General features: G+C 42.2%; 1 protein-coding gene across 2 annotated transcripts in view; it reads right to left on the bottom strand.

Annotated features, from left to right (window-relative positions):
- Positions 1-921: 921 nt before the first annotated feature.
- Positions 922-21,847, bottom strand: part of LOC130930013 (solute carrier organic anion transporter family member 5A1-like) — a 34,934-nt gene continuing 14,008 nt past the window's right edge. For both annotated transcript variants that reach the window (XM_057857674.1, XM_057857673.1), the window contains exons 3-10: positions 17,691-17,823; positions 13,419-13,633; positions 13,192-13,356; positions 12,773-12,971; positions 8,669-8,828; positions 8,359-8,603; positions 5,958-6,022; positions 922-4,521 (exon numbers count right to left, since the gene is read on the bottom strand). In XM_057857674.1, coding sequence (XP_057713657.1) covers positions 4,028-4,521; positions 5,958-6,022; positions 8,359-8,603; positions 8,669-8,828; positions 12,773-12,971; positions 13,192-13,356; positions 13,419-13,633; positions 17,691-17,823 — 1,676 coding nt within the window. In that variant the 3' untranslated portion in view covers positions 922-4,027. The remainder of the gene's footprint in view (positions 4,522-5,957; positions 6,023-8,358; positions 8,604-8,668; positions 8,829-12,772; positions 12,972-13,191; positions 13,357-13,418; positions 13,634-17,690; positions 17,824-21,847) is intronic.

Below are 21,847 nucleotides of genomic sequence, written 5' to 3'. Positions count from 1 at the left end.
ATCAATTAGTTCAAAGGTGCAACTCTTTAGCATTCGAAAACACTATAAGAAATGAATAAAAAACATTGTGCTGGTCAGTAAGTGTTAATTTTATAGAGCAAGTGCAGGGAAATATATATGGAATCACTCCATTCTGGGGAAAAAATATGGAATCAAGAGTCAAGAACCTGCATTGGACAAGGTGATGATGCTGGAACTTTTGTTTGGTGCCGTTCCAGTGAGATTTACAAAGATGACTGCCTGAAGAAAACATCAAAATTCCATCAGTCCTTAATGATATAGGGCTGCATGTCAAAGGCACTGGGGAGATGGCTGTGGTTAAATCTTTAATAGGTTTACATTGAAATTTTAGACAGCCTTCTTATCTCTTCAATTGAAAATATGTGTCATTTTCCAAGATGACAATGCATCATGCCACAGAGCTAAAACTGTTAAAGCATTCCTTGGAGAAAGACTCACCCAGTCAATGTCATGGCCTGCAAATAGCCCAGATCTCAGCCCTATTGAAAACCTGTGGTGGAAATTGAAAAAAAAAAAAGGTCCACAGCAAGGCTCCGACCTGCAAGGATGATCTGGCAACTGCTATCAAAGAGAGTTGGCACCAAATTGATGAAGAATACTCATCAAGTCCATGCTTCAGAGACTGCAAGCTGTCATAAAAGCCAGAGGTGGTGCTACTAAATACCAGAGATGTGTTTTGATTGTTATTTCTTTGTTTCTCATGATTCCATTTTTTTCCCCCCTGAAAATGGAGTGATTCCATATACAGTGCCTTGCAAAAGTATTCGGCCCCCTTGAATCTTGCAACCTTTCGCCACATTTCAGGCTTCAAACATGAAGATATGAAATTTAATTTTTTTGTCAAGAATCAACAACAAGTGGGACACAATCGTGAAGTGGAACAACATTTATTGGATAATTTAAACTTTTTTCACAAATAAAAAACTGAAAATTGGGGCGTGCAATATTATTCGGCCCCTTTACTTTCAGTGCAGCAAACTCACTCCAGAAGTTCAGTGAGGATCTCTGAATGATCCAATGTTGTCCTAAATGACCGATGATGATAAATAGAAGCCACCTGTGTGTAATCAAGTCTCCGTATAAATGCACCTGCTCTGTGATAGTCTCAGGGTTCTGTTTAAAGTGCAGAGAGCATTATGAAAACCAAGGAACACACCAGGCAGGTCCGAGCTACTGTTGTGGAGAAGTTTAAAGCCGGATTTGGATACAAAAAGATTTCCCAAGCTTTAAACATCTCAAGGAGCACTGTGCAAGCCATCATATTGAAATGGAAGGAGCATCAGATCACTGCAAATCTACCAAAACCTGGCCGTCCTTCCAAACTTTCTTCTCAAACAAGGAGAAAACAGATCAGAGATGCAGCCAAGAGGCCCACGATCACTCTGGATGAACTGCAGAGATCTACAGCTGAGGTGGGAGAGTCTGTTCATAGGACAACAATCAGTCGTACACTGCACAAATCTGGCCTTTATGGAAGAGTGGCAAGAAGAAAGCCATTTCTCAAAGATATCCATAAAAAGTCTCGTTTAAAGTTTGCCACAAGCCACCTGGGAGACACACCAAACATGTGGAAGAAGGTGCTCTGGTCAGATGAAACCAAAATTGAACTTTTTGGCCACGATGCAAAACAATATGTTTGGCGTAAAAGCAACACAGCTCTTCACCCTGAACACACCATCCCCACTGTCAAACATGGTGGTGGCAGCATCATGGTTTGGGCCTGCTTTTCTTCAGCAGGGACAGGGAAGATGGTTAAAATTGACGGCAGCCAAATACAGGAACATTCTGGAAGAAAACCTGTTGGTATCTGCACAAGACCTGAGACTGGGACAGAGATTTATCTTCCAACAGGACAATGATCCAAAACATAAAGCCAAATCTACAATGGAATGGTTCAAAAATAAACGTATCCAGGTGTTGGAATGGCCAAGTCAAAGTCCAGACCTGAATCCAATCGAGAATCCGTGGAAAGAGCTGAAGACTGCTGTTCACAAACACTCTCCATCCAACCTCACTGAGCTCGAGCTGTTTTGCAAGGAAGAATGGGCAAGAATGTCAGTCTCTCGATGTGCAAAACTGATAGAAACATACCCCAAGCAACTTGCAGCTGTAATTGGAGCAAAAGGTGGCGCTACAAAGTAGTAACGCAAGGGGGCCGAATAATATTGCACGCCCCACTTTTCAGTTTTTTGTTAAAAAAGTTTAAATTATCCAATAAATTTTGTTCCACTTCACGATTGTGTCCCACTTGTTGATTTTTGACAAAAAATTAAAATTTTATATCTTTGTTTGAAGCCTGAAATGTGGCGAAAGGTTGCAAGGTTCAAGGGGGCCGAATACTTTTGCAAGGCACTGTATATTTCCCTGCACTTGCTCTATAAAATTAACATTTACTGACCACCACAATGTTTTTTATTCGTTGCTTTTAGTGTTTCTGAATGCTAAAGAGTTGCACTTTTGAACTAATTCATTTTTTCAAGCTTCTTTCATCAGAGTGTGTTCTACATGATAAAATTGAGTGAGTGCTTGTCCGAAACTGGTGATTCCATACTTTTTGCTAGTGGTTGTATGGCCCAAACAAAAAGGATTGCATTTTCAATGAAGAATTAAGTGTTCAAATGCAAATTGTTGGGTCTCAAATATTTTTTTGCATTCAAAAACTTTTCTATGATTGAAATTTTGATGTGATTTTTCTTTTGAAAATTTTTGTTTGATGCAACTTATTTTTTGATTGAATAATTTTTGGCCCAAATGCAAAACAACATTAATCAAAAAAATTGTTTCAATCAAAAAAAAATAAAGTTTTCAATTGCAATTCAATTTTTTTTTTTTAGTTTCAATTTTTGCATTCACTTTTTTTTTTTTGATTGATTGAAGTGACTTTTTTTTTTTTTTTAATTGAAATGATATATTTTGACTGAAGCGACTTTTTTTTGGATTGAAGCAACTTTTGTTTTGATTGAATAACAAAGACACAAATCTACCTCCATACATCTCCAGCAAATTTCTTAACTCGTTCAGTGCCATTGACGATGATAGACATCCAATCGTGTGGCTCCTAAAAACTGAATAACAACTCATTAAATGTCAGTAGTAGATGTCCAATTCATTTGAAGCGGGAGGGTTGACAGCAGAACGTCTATTGCCGTCGATGGTAGCCAATGAGTTACAAACAAAATCAAAAGTGATTTAAAAAAAAGAACATCCACATTTGTTTTCTATGGAAGCCAAAAGACAAGAATGTGTTGTTTCGGTACTTGTTTTCATTGTCAAAAGTTGTGAAGTGGACCAAAACTGCCATTCGGTTACCGGAACACTGTAAAACAGTGGCAAAAAGTGACATTTTTTGTCTAAAGTTTAACAAAATTCCAAAGTCAACCAAAGTATCTTAGTCTGTCTCAATGAGTGAAAAAAAAAAAAAATAATTGTTGGACTGTAAATCGTTACTTTGAACGATGTGGTTTATAGTCTGTGGCTTATTTATGGGTTTTTGCAGGCTGATGTCTGCATGTCTTTCAGTGTAAATATCCCATAATGCAACATGGACACCGCTTTCATTCTCTTGTTACCATGTGACTTAAGTCATCCTGCCAACATGTCCTAGCGAGCTAACTAGCTAACGCAGCACTAGAAAGCTAGACATGATGGTTAATCCCGGTTGTGATGTCACAACCAGAACTGATAGGGAAAAAAGTGGGCTGTCACTAATGCATTGTTTTGGTGAAATGGTAAAAAAAAAAAAAAAAATACACGTCAGATTTGCGTGCCAAATTCGATTTCTAAGTGCAGTTTTTTCATTTTTAGGCATGGTGACCATTTCATAGCACCTTATTTTTGGTACCAAAACATGGTCCGACTCCTTTTGGTACCTCTCACATTGACTGAGCATGGAAACAAATTGAATCCGGTCAAGCGAAGCGGGCGCTTCTGACGGTAGCGGGTCCACGCCGGCGTATTTGTGCGGCGGTCGCGAAGGCGGGCCGAAGAAAAGTGTCCCCGAAAAGTCTCAGACGCGCAGCGCCACCTGTTCCAGCGAGCGCGCCGGCGCGGCCGGGACGGGCGGCGGCGGCGTTATTGCTTTCAACTCGTTCCCGGGGCAACTCTGGGTGCTGACCCCGCGGTTGAGGGCGCCGGGTGGCGCGCAGGCGGGGGGCGGTGCGGCGTGCTCGCTGCGCGGGATGTTCACGGGGCAAGAGCGGGTGCGGGCGTGGCCCTTGCGGCCCCCCGGGTGGCACACCAGGCCGCCCACCGTGTCGGCGGGCGACAGGTGGCGCTTGAGCCAGCGCTCCACGCGCTCCTCCTTGTACTTGATGGAGTACCAGGTCAGGAAGATAAAGAGGAAGCCCAGGAACTTGAGGCTGGCGGCCAGGCCGAAGTAGACGAAGCGCAACGACGTGACGTCGTATTCCCAGCACGATCCGTGCACGCCGCAGTCCTGCTGCCACAGCATGCACGTGGTGTCGATCACCGCGCCGAAGTAGATGGGCGTGGGGATGTACGCTGGTAAGGGATGGAGGAAACAAAGTCGTTTTCAATTGTACCATCAACTATTATGAGGAAAAAGGGTGTCAAACTCATCATGTTTAATTTTGGCCTAATAAGTTAACTCATGGCTGCAATCAGTGTTGTTAATCTTACTGAAAAAAGGTAACTAATTATAGTTACAAATTACTTCTCCCAAAAAGTAATTGCGTTACTAACTCAATTACCTGAATGTAAGAGTAATCAGTTACTTGGCAAAGTAATTGGTGATAATTACTTTTTTTTTTCCCTCAAAAAAAAAAAAAAACATTGGCCACACTATGTGAAGTTTTTTGTGGAGGTTTTTGGTACAATTGGCCCGAGCCCAATTCTTTACCCTAATTTACCCTTTACCCTGAATCAACTGTTAAAAGTTGTTAAAATTGCTCCCATTATTGCATTAGTTCCCTTCTCTCTACTTTCGACATATGAAAGTTTTAAAACTGTTTCATCATTTAAAGATAGATTCAAGTCAAGATTTTGCCGATTTAGAAGTATTTTAGATAAAAAGTTACTTAGGTTCGCGAGGAAGGTTCTCTACAACAGAGCCGTCCTAAAAAGCCTACTGCTTTAAGATGGCGGCTGTCATTTTGCATCTAGTTATATCTATATACAGTACATGGGATATCTACCATGTCTACCATATCTACCATAACATGCCGGCTATTGGCTACAACATGTATTATTGGAGCGACCTAGCATCGCGTTTGCTCGGCGTCACAACTTTCTTGCCTCCTCCCTGCTCTGCTCTGTCGTCTCGGTGAGTCCGTCTCCCTCAGACTTTTCGACCAATATAGTAACGCATAGTAACGCATGCCTTTCCGTCCTCAGTAACGGTAACGGCGTTGCCAAGATGAGAAAAGTAATTAAGTAGATTACCCACTACTGAAAAAAATAACGCCGTTAGTAACGCCGTTATATTGTAACGCCGTTATTAACAACACTGGCTGCAATTGACGATGCTAGACATCCAATCCATTTTGACTAGGAGGGGACGAATGGACTTCAGGCGCCGTCAATGGTGCCGAAAGATGAGCGTTCACAGCCACTCCTTCCAGTAGTGAATTGAACGTCTATTGTTGTCAATGAGTTGATTTTGCTTCAGTTACTTGTCACTTTAAGACTTGCGGGTGGGTCACTTTCCAGTTGATGTTTCTGAGCATTTTCAGACTGCTTCCTGCAGATTTTGGGGCATTTCCAGGTCACTTCCTGTTGGTTTTGAGGCATTTTTGGGTTATTTCCTTGTCAACTTATTAGCTGCCATTGACAGCCCAAGACGTCCTATCCATTTTGACTTGGAAGGGGCGAATGAACTAATATAACAGTGCAGAAGTGCACACATTCAATCTCGCAAATCACAAATCTACAGTTTTACCGTGCAAATGTCAAATTAAATGTATGATTTTTGTACATACCGAGTGTCCTGAGTAGAACAAACTGCATTCCCAATGCAAACGGTCGCTCCTGCTCCGCCACCGACCTGCAAAATAAATCATATCACTTTTCACCGAAAGTTGCAGCATCACTGAGCTTTGTGGGTTCCCGCTCATTTGTTAGCTTATGTTTTTTTTTATTGCACATAACTGATTAAAATGTGTTTTTCCTCAAAGCTTTTTTATTTTTATTTTATTTTTTTTTTACAAATGCTGAAAAAATTTAAATACGGGGGGGGGGGGGGGGGTCCTTAGTTTTTCTTCAGAATACGCATTTTGTTGATCTATTTGGTTTAATGAGTAAAACAATGTTACTGTTGTTTACCTGCAATTCAATCACTTTCTTTTCGAGAGATAAAGAAAAACAAGATCAGACATTGATATGCAGGCATGAAAATGGATCAGGGGTTAAAAGGTGAGAAGGGTGTGGGGGACATATGTTCCGGCGTTCTGCCAAAAGGTCCTACATCTTCCTGTACATACGTCCTGTACTATACCTAAACATCCAATAACAAAAAGAACTCCAATTCTGATAGCTCAGTGCCTTTCAGACAGTGAGGCGCGCAAAACCTCCCACCTCAGTTGCCTCATTAACCATTACCCAGCAACGGTGACACACAAATTTGACCACCCAAATCTGCAACAAAAGACCCAAACACTCCCCTCTTCTTGCCCATGGCCCGCCCCGCGAGAGCCTTCAAAAAGACAATGTTTAACTAATCGTGGTCCTTTTTATCGGCAACCTTTTGTTGACTTGTGATATGGTGACCCTGGAACGAGTCTGCCTCCTCGCCTGGGTCTGTAGCTGTTTTGACTTGCCATTTGATCGGTGTCGAACTGAAAAAATTGTAGAGCTGAAACGAATACTCGAGCAACTCCAGTAACTCGAGTTTAAAAACTGATCCGAGTAATTTTATTCACCTCGAGTAATCGTTTATTTTGACAGCTCCAAGCATCACGTTTTGCTCGGACTACTTTTAATGCGGGACAACGCGCTGATGTCACGTGCGTAGAGGAAGAAGCCCCCCACAAAAAAAAAACTTACTGCAGCAGACAGCCGCTACAAACGACGCTGATTTTGCTAAATACTAGCCCGCACGATGCTACGTTGGTAGCAGGTAGCGACTGATGCGTCTCATAGAGCTCACATGTATGTTGAACTAGATGCGAAATGACAGTGTCAGCGGCGTTAGTAAACGACCGCCATCTTAAAGCAGTAGAGCACGAAGCGCTAATAAATAGCGTTAAGCGCTAATAAATAAGATTAACGTTACTGTCACTAGCTCACGTAACGTTAGCCCTGCGGCAGGCTAGGTTTCTATTAATTATGACCACTTTCGATGCGCGGCTAACGTGTCTTACATACAGGCTTTAACATAACAGAGTTGTGGAGTGATGAGGGTGTCAAATAAAAACTCAATAATGCTAACCATCAATTTCAGCTCAGTAGTCATTGCTGGATAAAACACCAAGTAGCACTGGTCCCTAATGTGCTCCAATACAGCCTGTATCATTCATTTATTTTGAACACTGCAAAAACTCAAAATCTAACTTTTAAGTGATGTGTGTTATCAAGCGTAACGGCATTTTTTAGGTAAGATATATATATATTTTTTAATAAGATCTAAAAGTTTTTTGAGTGAAAGAGTGAATTAGTCTTTTTTAATTCTAGTTACATCTGAGATGCAATTGTTGGCTGTTTTCAACAATATACATAAAAAATAAAGACATTGATTGACTGAAAATGGTTCAAGATTAGATGAAATGTCTTGTTTTCTCATGCATATTTATAATTGCTCTTCACCTAAAAATATATTTGTTTTATCCGATTACTCGATTAATCGATAGAATTTTCAGTCGATTACTTGATTACTAAAATATTCGATAGCTGCAGCCCTAATAAATTGTCAACTTTTGTTTCGCAGCCTTTTTCCAGCTTTCAAAATGGAGCCAGTACAAGGGGTTATGACTAAGCTGAACGCGCAGAGTTTGGCCTTTTGGCCGGGTTGTCGGAGTTCCGTCGGCCCCGGCCATTGGAGCTATGCCAGCGCGGGTCCGGCAGTTCGGCTGGCATGATTCCGACTAAAAGGTCTGCTTTACAGTTTTACAAATTGTCAAAATTCAAACGCTTTAAAAAGCACAATTGCCTTGTATGTAAAGCTAGCTTCCCATTTAGTTGGGACAGAACACCTCATACTAATAAAGTAAAAAATAAAATACTGTGAGGTACAATAAGGTACTGTTTATGCGACAATTTAAAAAAAAAAAACGACCCGAGACAAAATGGTGGATGAGAGTGGTAACGTGGGGACTACCTGTAGTCTTTCTCACCCAAATCTTCGCAAACGAGTGAAGAATGGCACGGAAAATGCACAACGCTCACCTGAGCGTGACGATGATGGCGGAGGGCTGCGCGCAGGCAGTGATGAGCGTTACGATGAAGAGGAAGACCAGAAAGGGGATGAGGGTCCCGCAGGTGCGGTCGCACTTTCCCGACACGGCGTGTCCGTTCTCGTTCAGGTAGGTCTTGACGATGACCAGCTGCAGCTGGTTGCCGCCCGCGCCGCCCGACGACGGCGTGATCACCTGCCGGCTCTGCACGCAGGCGCACTCCGAGTAGTTGCGGACCTGCCAGAAGGACGCTCAGATTTGCCTTTTGGAGCTTTGGGCCGAGCGCGACGAGACCATCTTACGCCCGCGCTGTCGTTGGCGACGCTGCTGCAGCCGGCCAGGCAGGGGTTGAAGTAGGTGATGCCGTCCGAGCCGCAGACGGGAGCGTACTCGTGGATTCGGCAGCCGCAGTTGACGTTGCAGCCGCCCGTCAGGTTCCTCTGCGTCATGGTCAGCGTCGGCCTGCACGTTGCCGTGATAAAAACTTCATTTGACTCAAAGCGATCAACACACCCATTAAATCATCAGCTAGTATTAATAGTAGAGATGTCCCGATCGATCGGGTCCGATCACGTCATTTTCAAAGTATCTGTATCGGCAAAAAAATGTCGGACATGCCTTTTTTTCAATATATATATATATATATATATATTTTTTTTTTTAATTGATTCGTTTTCTAATTGTATTTAACGTTACAGACATAATGTGTTACTCATCCAGAGTCTTTAGTTTAGGCTTAAAGTAGGGTTATCAAATTTATCGCGTTGACTGCGGTAATTAATGTTTTTTAAATTCATCGCGTTAAATATTTTAACGCATGTGTTGCACGACCCACTCACGCATTGTCGCGTTCAGTCTTTAATGGCGCCGATATACCTATATTTAGAGCTAAACGGCAGCGTAAAATGAGTAGAGTGAATTTTGGCAGCCTTTGGAGACTTTTTAATTGGCTAAAGCTTTACAATCCCTCTCCCAACGATTAGATACATCATGGGACGCAATATGGGGATGAAAGGTAGTAGTCGATCTTTTTCTTAACATCCTTTGTTGTTTTCCAACGCAGAGAACATATCAATTGGTTACACTACGCACAGTCATGGTTGCACTTCCCATCATGCATTTGGGCAGAACAGTTAAATGGCTACAGTATCATTTACTGAAAGCTCAACAAATACACTAGATGGCAATATTTAGTCACAATATACAAAGTCACATTTATCCTTTAAGAATTACAAGTCTTTCTATTCGTGGATCCCTCTCACAGAAAGAATGTTAATAACGTGAATGCCATCTTGAGGATTTATTGTCATGATAAAGAAATACAGTACCTATGTACTGTATGTTGAATGTATATATTCGTCCGAGTTTTATTCATTTTTTTCTTAATGCACTGCCAAAATGTATGTGATCGGGAAAAATTATCGGGAATGGTTGGAATTGAATCAGGAGCAAAAAAAAAAAAAAAAGCAATCCCTCCTGCCATCCCTGAAGGCCGGTTGATGGGCGCGCGGGTGGCCCGGGGGACCACCCTGGGTCCCGGGGGGGGGACGGTGGCTCCTTTGCTGGGCGGCGGGAGGAGGGATAAGCTGCGCATCTTGTTGTTGTTTGTGTATGTGTTTCTTTTCTTTCTTCTCTTGTATTTCTTTTCTTCTGTCCCCCCATAATCCCTTCCTGTTCGCTGCTTTGTCATAATAAAAAGGTATTTTGAATGATCACAATGGGAGTATGTCAGACTCTCCATGTGAAACATTAAAACTGTTCAGAATCAGGGCACTTAGACTTCCATTCTCTGTGTCAAACAGCTGAACAGGACAGGTTTAAAAAAAAAAAAAAAAAAAGCAATCGGAACGGGAAATATCGGGATCGGCAGATACTCAAACTAAAACGATCGGGATCGGATCGGGAGCAAAAAAACATGATCGGAACAGCCCTGATTAATAGTTCATTATTGCTACGAAATACAGTGGGACCTCGAAAGCTTTAGGACATGAGTTTTGATGCTTTTTTTCGCTTCACATTACAAAAAAATGATTCATCATACAAAGAATAATACATCCAAAAACATGCAGGGTAGGCTGACGCACCACCAACCCCCACGCCCACCCCTCTCCACCCACCTGCCCCACGAGCCACAGCCCCCCAACCGGCGCAGCACACCACGGGACCCCAAGCGGCCCACCAAGCCCAGGGCAGGGCAGCTGACACACCGGCGTCCAGCCTGCGACCCGCGTCCGATTACAGGGCGGATGCCCGGGCAGAGAAGAGAGGGGAAGGCGGAAGTGGGAGCGCGCCGAGGAGCCGACACGAGATTGAAGCCCCCAACTCCCCCCATTCCCACGGCCGGCAGCCCAGGCAGAGGGGAGGCCACGCCCCGGGAGCCACGCCATAGAGAAAAAATGTGGGACCCACCTTCCACCCTATTACTGTGACTGCCAGGTCCCCGGCTGGCAGCCATTACCCAGCACAGTGATGTAATGTGATGGGGGGATGGGGAGGGTAGTGCAATGTGTGCATTAAAATAGGAGAGCTCAGCTTGGGGCAGTGGGACCGCTGCATGGAATTCCTACCCAGCCGCCCGTCCCACCGCCCTTTGCTGGAGCTCCCCTATGGAGAATGATGTGTGTGGTGCGTTAAAAAAAAAGTTGCGGGAGTGGCGGGGCCTGCTGTGAGGAGGTAATCGTGATGTCACACCCCCCCAGACAGGTCCCATCCATCCCACAACATTGGTGTGAGATGCATTCAAATCAAGGAGGAGCCAGGCTGAGACTGTATGGCTCCGTCCAGACTTTTCCTAGGAAGAATGAATGAGTATGTAGGTGCCAGGGTGAGAGGTATTTACAGTGCAAAGTGAGGAGTGCGTGAATTAAGAGGCAGGCTCCCGCAGGCGTGGCACCGTCCGCCAGAACCACCGGCCCCAGAGCCCCGATCACCCCCCCGCCGCCCGAGCACCCACCCCGCACCCCGAACAGGCTCCACGCCAAGCGCCGGAGACCAGGGGATATTCACCCCACCAAGACTTTCTGTGTTGAGAGAGGGTGTGTGTGTATAATGTGTAAATAACGATACGAGTCATACACAAACGCTCTCTCTTGCTTTCACTCTCCATGAATGCTGAACTACTTAACATTAATAGTAGTAGTGGTATGTGTTTTCCATAAACAATATATAATCATCAAATTGATTTTAAGCCCAGTTCATTTTTTTGTTGTTGTTGTTAGTTTTCTAATATTGAGCAACTTGAGCTGAGGATTTAGTTCTATTTATTTCAATTTTATTCAAAGGGATCCTCTATTTTTAAGACAAGTAATTCTTAAAAGATAAATGTTAGTATGAGTTATAATAATTTGATATTAAAACCCCTCTTAATGTTTGTTTTAATAAAGTTTGTAAAATTCTGTTAAGTGATAGGTCGCCATTCTTGTTACGTCGCAGTGCGTGATGTCACTGGTCGCGTTGCCGAAATTCCAGCGTGTCACTCGTTAGCTTTCCCAACATGTCGTCGGTTCTACCCTTCCTATTTGAACCAGATCTGAAAAGTGAAGAGCAGGACAGCACTGTCAGTCGTTCACAAGACGAGCTTCAGGGAAAAATGCGTGCAGCAAATACCTGATAAGACAAAAGTTGGGCAAAACTGGTTTCCATTTGACTGGAAATTGCATCCAAAAGCAGCTCATCGTGGCATTTTACTTTGCGAGTTTAGGCAGCAATAAGCAATTGTTGAACACGCTACACATTTGGAAAGATCCCAATGACGTCATCACTGCGAGCCCGCAAACCATGGCACCAACTAACGGTCAAAATATGTAGTAAATATTATAAAATATTGCCATTGATTTAACGTTTTATGTGTTTCTGACAACATATTTTAGTACAAGAGAACAATTGTGGTTTATTAGAGCCTACATGTATTTAAGTTAGAGGATCACTTTAAAATATTTAAGTTATCTATTTGTGGTTATTTTATTTATTTTAACATTATATTCACGTTTTTGTTCCAATTTGCAAACATGCTGTGAAAAGTAAAAAATCCTGTTCAATGGAATTTTTTTAAACCCATACATCTCAAAAAAACACATTTTAGAGCTATAATTGCAATACCGTGATACCGTGAAACCCCGGTATTTTTGCTTAAGGTTATCAAACCGTCAAAATCTCATACCGGCACATGCCTAATTGTCGAGGTACCATTGTATATTGTCTACCGACTCCATATTTCTTTTGATGTGGCCTTATACATTGTTTACTTATTTATACATGCAAATTTGAAAATTTTTGCTGCGTGCACGAAACAGCGGCGGTCCCACCAGGGATATCTTTCCTTAGCAACGCCACTGTGTCCAATCCATTTGGACCAGACCTCTCAACAAAACGGCCACCGACGAGTCGTTTATTTTTCCTGGACTTACCCGGTGGTGTAAGGTATGTTGATGCCGCCCAGGTTGATGCTCTCGCATCCCACGATGAAGAGCGTGGAGAAGCAGAGCAGCGAGACGCCACTGCAGATCATGGCCAGCTTGGCCGACTCGCGGGCACCCAGCTTCAGCTTCTTGATGATGTAGCCGCCCAGCACGATGCCCACGCCGGCACTGGGCACGATGATCAAGCCTACCGGGTGACAAAATACTAACGTCATCTCCGGTGGCTCCAACTGCAAATTTGCGATACGAGGCTATATACCGCGATACTTTTATTTATTTATTTTTAAACACGATGCATATCGTGACGTTCCGTATGATATTTTGTCCCAAATCTAATCGTGATATATCCCCATTTCCATATATTGTCACACCCCGAGATATCTCTGGAAGAAAAGTTGTCGGCTCACCCGTGTAGATGCTAGCACTGGACGCGGGGATACCAAACTGCGACTCAATGAATTTGGGGATGAAGGTGATAAAAGCGGTGACGATGGCGCTCTCGGCCGTGTACGACAAGCTGACGAACAGGAAGGTGACGTTGCTCAGAATCCTCATGGCCGCCTTGGGAAGGTCTGGGGGGAAAAATAAAAAAGTCCGCCGGTATTGTCGGCAATCTCAGTGGGGAAAGGCCTACCTTTGATGTCCTTCCCGAAGCCCATGGAGGAGGTGACGGCTTTGTTGTTGTTGCTCTTCTCCTTGAGGACGTCGTCGTCACTGGACGCGTCGTCCAAGCCCAGCTTTTTCCTCCTCTTCTTCTTCTTGTGTCGCGGCGGCAGCTTCTTGGGGAAGGCGAACATGGGGAAGATGATCAGCAGCATGGCCCCCGCGCACAGCAGGAAGCCGCTCCACCTGGACGGACACCGACAATGATAGACATGCGATGACGTGGCTTTTTCTAGTGCTGTCAATGGCAGCTAATGAGTTCAAAATATGTGTTCTTTTTCTGGCCAACATGCACACCAATGATTAATTGGTGATAACAGGCTAGTACGGAGCCCCTAAAGGGACATCGACAGAAGTAAAATACATTTAAACCAACTGGTAAACATTAGCATTATATAGCATTTAAGATAGCAAACTATTGCTCTACAAGTTAGCCACTTATTCTTTTGCAAGATCCTCATTTATTTATTTATGTTCTTTTTAATAATGTTTGAGGCTAAGCTCAGGCGTGCACTGGACACCGGCAGTTTCGGCATGCTAAAACTGATAATACAGCCATATACAGTGCTGGCCAAAAGTATTGGCACCCCTGCAATTCTGTCAGATAATGCTCAATTTCTCCCAGAAAATGATTACAATTATAAATGCTTTGGTAGTGATACCTTCATTTATTTTGCTTGCAATGAAAAAACACAAAAGAGAATGTTTAAAAAAAAAAAAAAAATCATTTTACACAAAACTCCTAAAATGGACATAAGTATTGGCACCCTTTGAAAAATCATGTGACACTTCTCTAATTTGTGTAATTAACAGCACCTCTTACTTACCTGTGGAACATGACAGGTGGTAGCAATAACGAAATCACATTTGCAGCCAGTTAAAATGGATTAAAGTTGACTCAACCTCTGTCCTGTGTCCTCGTGTGTACCACATGGAGCATGGAGAAAAGAAAGAAGACCAAAGAACTGTCTGAGGACTTGAGAAGCAAAATTGTGAGGAAGCATGGGTAATCTCAAGGCTATGAGTCCATCTCCAAAGACCTGAATCTTCCTGTGTCATCAATAAGTGTAAAGCCCATGGCACTGTGGCTAACCTCCCTAGATATGAACGGAAAAGAAACGAGAGATTTCAACGAAAGATTGTGCGGATGGTTGATAAAGAACCTCGACTAACATCCAAACTAGAGCTGTCCCGACTAGTCGAAGTTGTCGATGTCATCGACGACATAAATGCGTCGACGGGCAAAACATACCGTCGGCGGGTTAAAAAAAAATTATATGTTGATAAAGTTTAGAATGGCGGGCGCTCGCAGTGCAAGCGGTTGTTACCGGCACCCCCAAGACGGCCGCTGTTGTTCTCAATGTGACGGCAATGTCAGATTGAGCGGAGAGGAAGAAAGTGGACGAGCGAGAGAGAGAGAGTTAGGTGAGAGTTGGGAAAGTGTGCGGGCAGCGCTCAGTTAAATGGGTGCATCCCCCACGTTTTTGTTTTGGTCAATAAAAGTATCCAGAAAAAGCCATCCGACACCTCTTGGTGTTTTTATGCACACCGCCGCCTTCCTGAGGAGGAAATCGGATGAACCGACAACAGCGAGCCAAGTGAATCGCCAGTTCACTCCTCACTACGGCGAGGAGTTGAACACCGCCAATTACCAAGAAGGGCAGAATTGGTAACACGGTGAAAGCGGCATAAAGCCAAAAAAGCGGACCAGAAAAGCCAGAGCTAGGAATTATTTCAAGGAAAATATGGAGGATGCCACTGTGTGTACTCTTTGCTAAGCTCGAATACCACGGTAGCACGTTGGCTAAGAATGAACAAGTGCCGTCACCCACGTGTAATATTGGAAGACAACAAGAAACATCAAGCTAGCGGATTGTAAGTCCATACAACTTTCTAACGATTTGAAGTTGCCTTTATGTGCGTCATTATCAATGTGCATTTTTATTTAACAAAATAATTAATAAATAATATATAAATAATTATGTAATATATACTTAATTATTATTAAATTCATTAGGATCATGGAAGGGGGAAAAAAAAATATATATATATATATCCTGTAAATACAAGATAAAAATATATATGGAAACAGCACTGGCCTGTTTACTGTAATCCACGAGTGCACTAATGTTAGTTACTTTATATTATTGTGTATATACATATAGTAGCATACTATAAAATTAATACTATATATTAATTTTTTGTTACAATGACTATGTGTGACTTTCATTCAAAATAATTGTGGTAATATTTCAGTGTGCCCTCTGCTTTATCTATTTTCAGGTTAAAACACAAAAGTTGAACAGTTTTTCCCCTCCCCAAAAATGCGGAATGTACACCAGAAAGAGCATCTCAACTCACACAAAGTATTCTGAAAATGATTGTCTGGGACATGAGGCCCATTGCAATTCATTTTAAGATTTATAACAATATAGACATACCACAAAAAGAGTTAAGAATTGTTTTGACTCCTGTTAAAAAGGTGAAGTTACAAGTTAATGCCAGCAGCATTTGACCTCATTGTTTGTGATTTATTATTGATATTTATGTTATTCATACATTAATAAAGAATTTAGGTATTCCAAAATGTTTTTGTGAATTAATAAGCTTCAACAAAAATGTCATTATTAAATTAGTTAAAAAAAAAAAAAAAAAAAAATTAGATTAGTCGACTAATCGTCAAAATAGTCGGCTGACTAATCGGGAGGAAATTAATCCTTTCGGACAGCCCTAATCCAAACAAGTTCAATCCTTTCCTAACCTTTGCCTGCAGTCCGACGAAACAACAGTGTCAACCCGTACTATCCGTCGGCGTCTGAATGAAAAGTGACTCTATGGTAGGATACCCAGGAAGACCCCACTTCTGACCCAGAGACATAAAAAAGCCAGGCTGGAGTTTGCCAAAACTTACTTGAGAAAGCCAAAAACGTTTTGGAAGAATGTTCTCAGGTCAGATGAGACAAAAGTAGAGCTTTTGGGGAAAAGGCATCAACATAGAGTCAACAGGGGGGAAAAAACGAGGCCTTCAAAGAAAATACCACCGTCCCCACAGTCAAACATGGCGGAGGTACCCTGATGTTTTGGGGTTGTTTTGCTTCCTCTGGCACTGGACTACTTGACCGTGTGCATGGCATTATGAAGTCTGAAGACTAACAACATTTTTTGCAGCGTAATGTAGGGCCCAGTGTGAGAAAGCTGGGTCTTCAGAGGGTCTTCCAGTAGGACAAAGGACCAAAATACACTTCAAAAAGCACTAGAAAATGGTTTGAGAGAAAGCACTGGAGACTTCTAAAGTGAGTCCAGACCTGAGTCCTATAGAACACCTGTGGAGAGATCTGAAAATGGCACCCTTCAAATCTCAGAGACCTGGAGCAGGTGGCCAAAGAAGAATGGTCTAAAGTTCCAGCAGAGCATGGTAAGAAACTCATTGATGGATATAGGAAGCGGTTGTTCGCATTTATTCTGCCCAAAGGTTGTGCTACCAAGTATTGGGCTGGGGGTGCCAATATTTTTGTCCGGCCTATTTTTGGAGTTTTGTGTAAAATGATAATGATTCAATTTTTTTTCATTCTTTTTTGTGTTTTTTCTTTGCAAGCAAAATAAATGAAGATATTACTAATGCAATCGTTTTCTGGGAGAAATTGAGCATTATCTGATAGAATTGCAGGGGTGCCAATACTTTTGGCCAGCATTGTATTTGAGCTTTACTTTAATCTTGGACTCAACTAGCCCCTTTTTTTACCTCATTGGCTGTCATTGACAGTGCAAGATGTCCAATCTATTAGAAGTGGGAGGGATGGCAACAAACTAATAAATGTTCATTCGCTGCCACACTCCCGCTTTCAATAGATTGGACGTCTACTAGTGATAAACTAATTTCAGTTCATGGCAGAAGCATGAAAAGAGCTTTCATCGCCCCTACCAAAATGGCCTCAGGGCGGCCATGTCGCTAGGGGCAAGGTTCCCATCAAAGTCAATGCATTGATGCTCAAATTTAGTCATAACTAGCTTATTTGTCAATCAAAGTTAAGGTACCGTAGTTGATCGTCCAATACATTTGAAGGCACCTTCACACTTCAAATGTATTGGACAACACATGCTGTTAATGACAGGCAATCAGTTAACAAACTTTTAGTCCAAAATTACGGTAATTGACAATGAAAATAGTTGTAGATTAATTTTATCACGGAGGAGTTGCAGATGAGAGGCGGCAACGTTCCCGCGCGCGTTAGTTTGCGGTCACCAGTTTCCGATGAAGCGGGGATCGCTCTGGTCGATGTTAACCGCCGTCTTGGGGTCCACGTAGAAGCCGATGAGGACGCCACCAAGCAGGTATCCCGCCGCCGGGCCCAGGGCGCCCATCACGTACATGATGGCTGAAGACAAAGCGACAGAGGGGGATTTAAAACACCTCCCATACACGGTGACGATAAACAAAATATATCGTCGCCGAATTTTTTATCAAAGAGGAAAATGCGACATCGTTTCTGTCATATGTTGACGATGCGTGACATTTTCTTATCGTCTTATTATTACTGGCCCCCGCACGGTGTTTAGGATGTCCTTCAAACCAGGCTGTGCTCCAGGCTTGCTTGGTTTGAAACACACAGTAAGATTGAAACTTTTCTTATCTTGGCCAGAGATTTAAGCGATGTTGCTTTAGCCTTTAGAGATCTATGCTAAGTGAACATCGCACACTAAATAACTAGTGTTAGCATAGCATTAGCATGGCCAGGTGTCCCCAACAACGCTGTTGTATTGTTGTTTTCGTTTTGTTAGTGTCAGTTACAGCTAACAGTAGTTCCATGCATCGTTTATGGCAGTCGCTTTAGTTTTAGTTTACTAAAAATGTTTTCGTCCATAAAATTAGAAAGTTTCACTCCAAAAATTAAAAAGAATAGGTTTCCAATGAACACTGACGAACGAGCACATATTGTAGCATCTACAAATCTATTACGTGATAATACACACTCAGCAGAAAAACAGTAGGCTAAATTATTTTCAATTAGTTTTACCTGGCAGGACGCCACAAACTGTATGTAAAAAAAAAGTTGTTCAAGAGTTTAGGAGGACGCTCACTGTTAGCATCAACCTAATGCTAATGTGAGCGGGAGTGTTATGCTAACGCTACAAGTTACATTTAGCACTCAGCACAGACATTTAAAGTCTAAAACAACATTGCATATTCTCTCTTGCTAGGATAAGAAGATAAATCTTACCGTGTGTGTCTCAAAACAAGCAATGGGGAGACTGGAAAGGACCCTAGTGAGTGAGTTGGGGGGGGGGGGGGTCGCAGCACGTCACATGTGTGACACAACCAGGCAGGCTAACTACACATAAAATGTCACACATTGTGAACATGCGACGAAAACTATGGCGCATTTTTGTCTCATTCTCGTCTTATCAGACGAAAACTGGCATTGGTGCTGGTAAGTTTTAGTCCCTCAAGATACATTTTTAACTCACTATCGTCTCGTCGTCGTCATGAAAAAAATTGTTCGTCGACGAAATATTTTCGTTATAACCATCATTGACGAAAACAACACTGGTCAAAAGTTTTCCAAGAGTTTAAGACGACACTTACCACACTAGACGTGAATGCTATGCTAACACTACAAGTTACATTTGGTGTGTGATGATCACTCAGCACAGACAAGCCTACAGCAACATTGCATATACTTTCTGGCCAAGATAAGATTTTTTTATTTTATTTTTTTACATTTTTTGGGGGACGAAAGCCTTTGATTTTTTTACAGATGAAACATTTTTGACTATTCGTCGATGAAAACTGACACATTTTGAAATGACCAAGACTATGAGCATTTTTTGTCCAAAAGACGAAGGCAAAAATGAAAAGGGCTGCCTAAAACAACACTGCGCCCATATTGGCGTGGAAATCAATTTGTCGATTAACATACTTGCATAACTCTTCAAGGTAATGCTAATGGAGCACATAACAGACCCCCGGGCCCCCAACACTCAGGCACTTGGTCACATGGAAAGTATGAGATTGTTCCCAATTAAAGAGAATTAACAGCGTACATTCCTCAGGATCAACTGCTGTAACTCAAATGTTTAGCGCTAATCGTTAGCTAAGGAGTTCACCTGGGGAGCTGCTACTACAACGACTACTATTGCAGCCCTTCCCAACGACAGCAAACAGCTAAAAAAATACTCTAATGAGATAAAACAGCTCTAGTTGTTAGTTCTGCCAAAAACCATGAGTTGATAGTTGATGAAAACAGATTATCGTCTTATATTTTATAAATCACATTATTCACTGTTATATTAATCTGGGCTTTACATTTTTCGTGGTCAAGTGCTTCCATCAAGGACTAATGGAATCTGAATTTTTTTTTTTTCCTTTTTCAAAAAATAAATTAAGCGTAAAAATGAACTCTGTGGCCTTGACGGTGGGTGATAGCCGTCCAATCTTTTTAGCCTTCTGCATTGAATTTAAGGAAGTTTATCACATGTACAGTGACTTGCAAAAGTATTCGGCCCCCTTGAACCTTGCAACCTTTCGCCACATTTCAGGCTTCAAACATAAAGATATAAAATTTTAATTTTTTGTCAAGAATCAACAACAAGTGGGACACAATTGTGAAGTGGAACAAAATTTATTGGATAATTTAAACTTTTTTAACAAATAAAAAACTGAAAAGTGGGGCGTGCAATATTATTCGCCCCCCTTGCGTTAATACTTTGTAGCGCCACCTTTTGCTCCAATTACAGCTGCAAGTCGCTTGGGGTATGTTTCTATCAGTTTTGCACATCGAGAGACTGACATTCTTGCCCATTCTTCCTTGCAAAACAGCTCGAGCTCAGTGAGGTTGGATGGAGAGTGTTTGTGAACAGCAGTCTTCAGCTCTTTCCACAGATTCTCCATTGGATTCAGGTCTGGACTTTGACTTGGCCATTCTAACACCTGGATACGTGTATTTTTGAACCATTCCATTGTAGATTTGGCTTTATGTTTTGGATCATTGTCCAGTTGGAAGATAAATCTCCGTCCCAGTCTCAGGTCTTGTGCAGATACCAACAGGTTTTCTTCCAGAATGGTCCTGTATTTGTCTGCCGTCAATTTTAACCATCTTCCCTGTCCCTGCTGAAGAAAAGCAGGCCCAAACCATGATGCTGCCACCACTATGTTTGACAGTGGGGATGGTGTGTTCAGGGTGATGAGCTGTGTTGCTTTTACGCCAAACATATCGTTTTGCATTGTGGCCAAAAAGTTCAATTTTGGTTTCATCTGACCAGAGCACCTTCTTCCACATGTTTGGTGTGTCTCCCAGGTGGCTTGTGGCAAACTTTAAACGAGACTTTTTATGGATATCTTTGAGAAATGGCTTTCTTCTTGCCACTCTTCCATAAAGGCCAGATTTGTGCAGTGTACGACTGATTGTTGTCCTATGGACAGACTCTCCCACCTCAGCTGTAGACCTCTGCAGTTCATCCAGAGTGATCATGGGCCTCTTGGCTGCATCCTTGATCAGTTTTCTCCTTGTTTGAGAAGAAAGTTTGGAAGGACGGCCGGGCCTTGGTAGATTTGCAGTGGTCTGATGCTCCTTCCATTTCAATATGATGGCTTGCACAGTGCTCCTTGAGATGTTTAAAGCTTGGGAAATCTTTTTGTATCCAAAACCGGCTTTAAACTTCTTCACAACAGTATCTCGGACCTGCCTGGTGTGTTCCTTGGTTTTCATAATGCTCTCTGCACTTTAAACAGAACCCTGAGACTATCACAGAGCAGGTGCATTTATACGGAGACTTGATTACACACAGGTGGATTCTATTTATCATCATCGGTCATTTAGGACAACACTGGATCATTCAGAGATCCTCACTGAACTTCTGGAGTGAGTTTGCTGCACTGAAAGTAAAGGGGCCGAATAATATTGCACGCCCCACTTTTCAGTTTTTTATTTGTTAAAAAAGTTTAAATCATCCAATAAATGTTGTTTCACTTCACGATTGTGTCCCACTTGTTGTTGATTCTTGACAAAAAAATTAAAAATTAAAACAACTCTTATTCGTCATATTTAATATATTTGTTCAAATATGTTTACAACTTTGTTGTTATTTTACAGAAGTTTTTATTCATTGTTATATTTTGTCAAAAACTTAGGGGACGAATGCACCTGCTCTTTTATTTGTCATTTAATGTATTTGCTGCTGTTGAAGTGTCAAATATTGTGTTCAATAAATTATCTATTTTGAGCAGACATGGCTTCCTGGATCCCTTCATAATAATACAGCAATCTTAATCCAGGCATGGAAATCTCTCACCTTTCGGCGAAATTCGCCGTTTTGAAGTCAAAAAGAGCAACCTACGTGAATTGCGTAGATCCGAGGAGAAATTCTTTTTGGGAGGGGGGGGGTCGGGAGGTTTTATTTAAT

The sequence above is a fragment of the Corythoichthys intestinalis genome, chromosome 14 (assembly GCF_030265065.1).
Source record: "Corythoichthys intestinalis isolate RoL2023-P3 chromosome 14, ASM3026506v1, whole genome shotgun sequence".
NCBI lineage: Eukaryota > Metazoa > Chordata > Actinopteri > Syngnathiformes > Syngnathidae > Corythoichthys > Corythoichthys intestinalis.
This window is presented reverse-complemented; position numbering and strand designations above follow the sequence as displayed.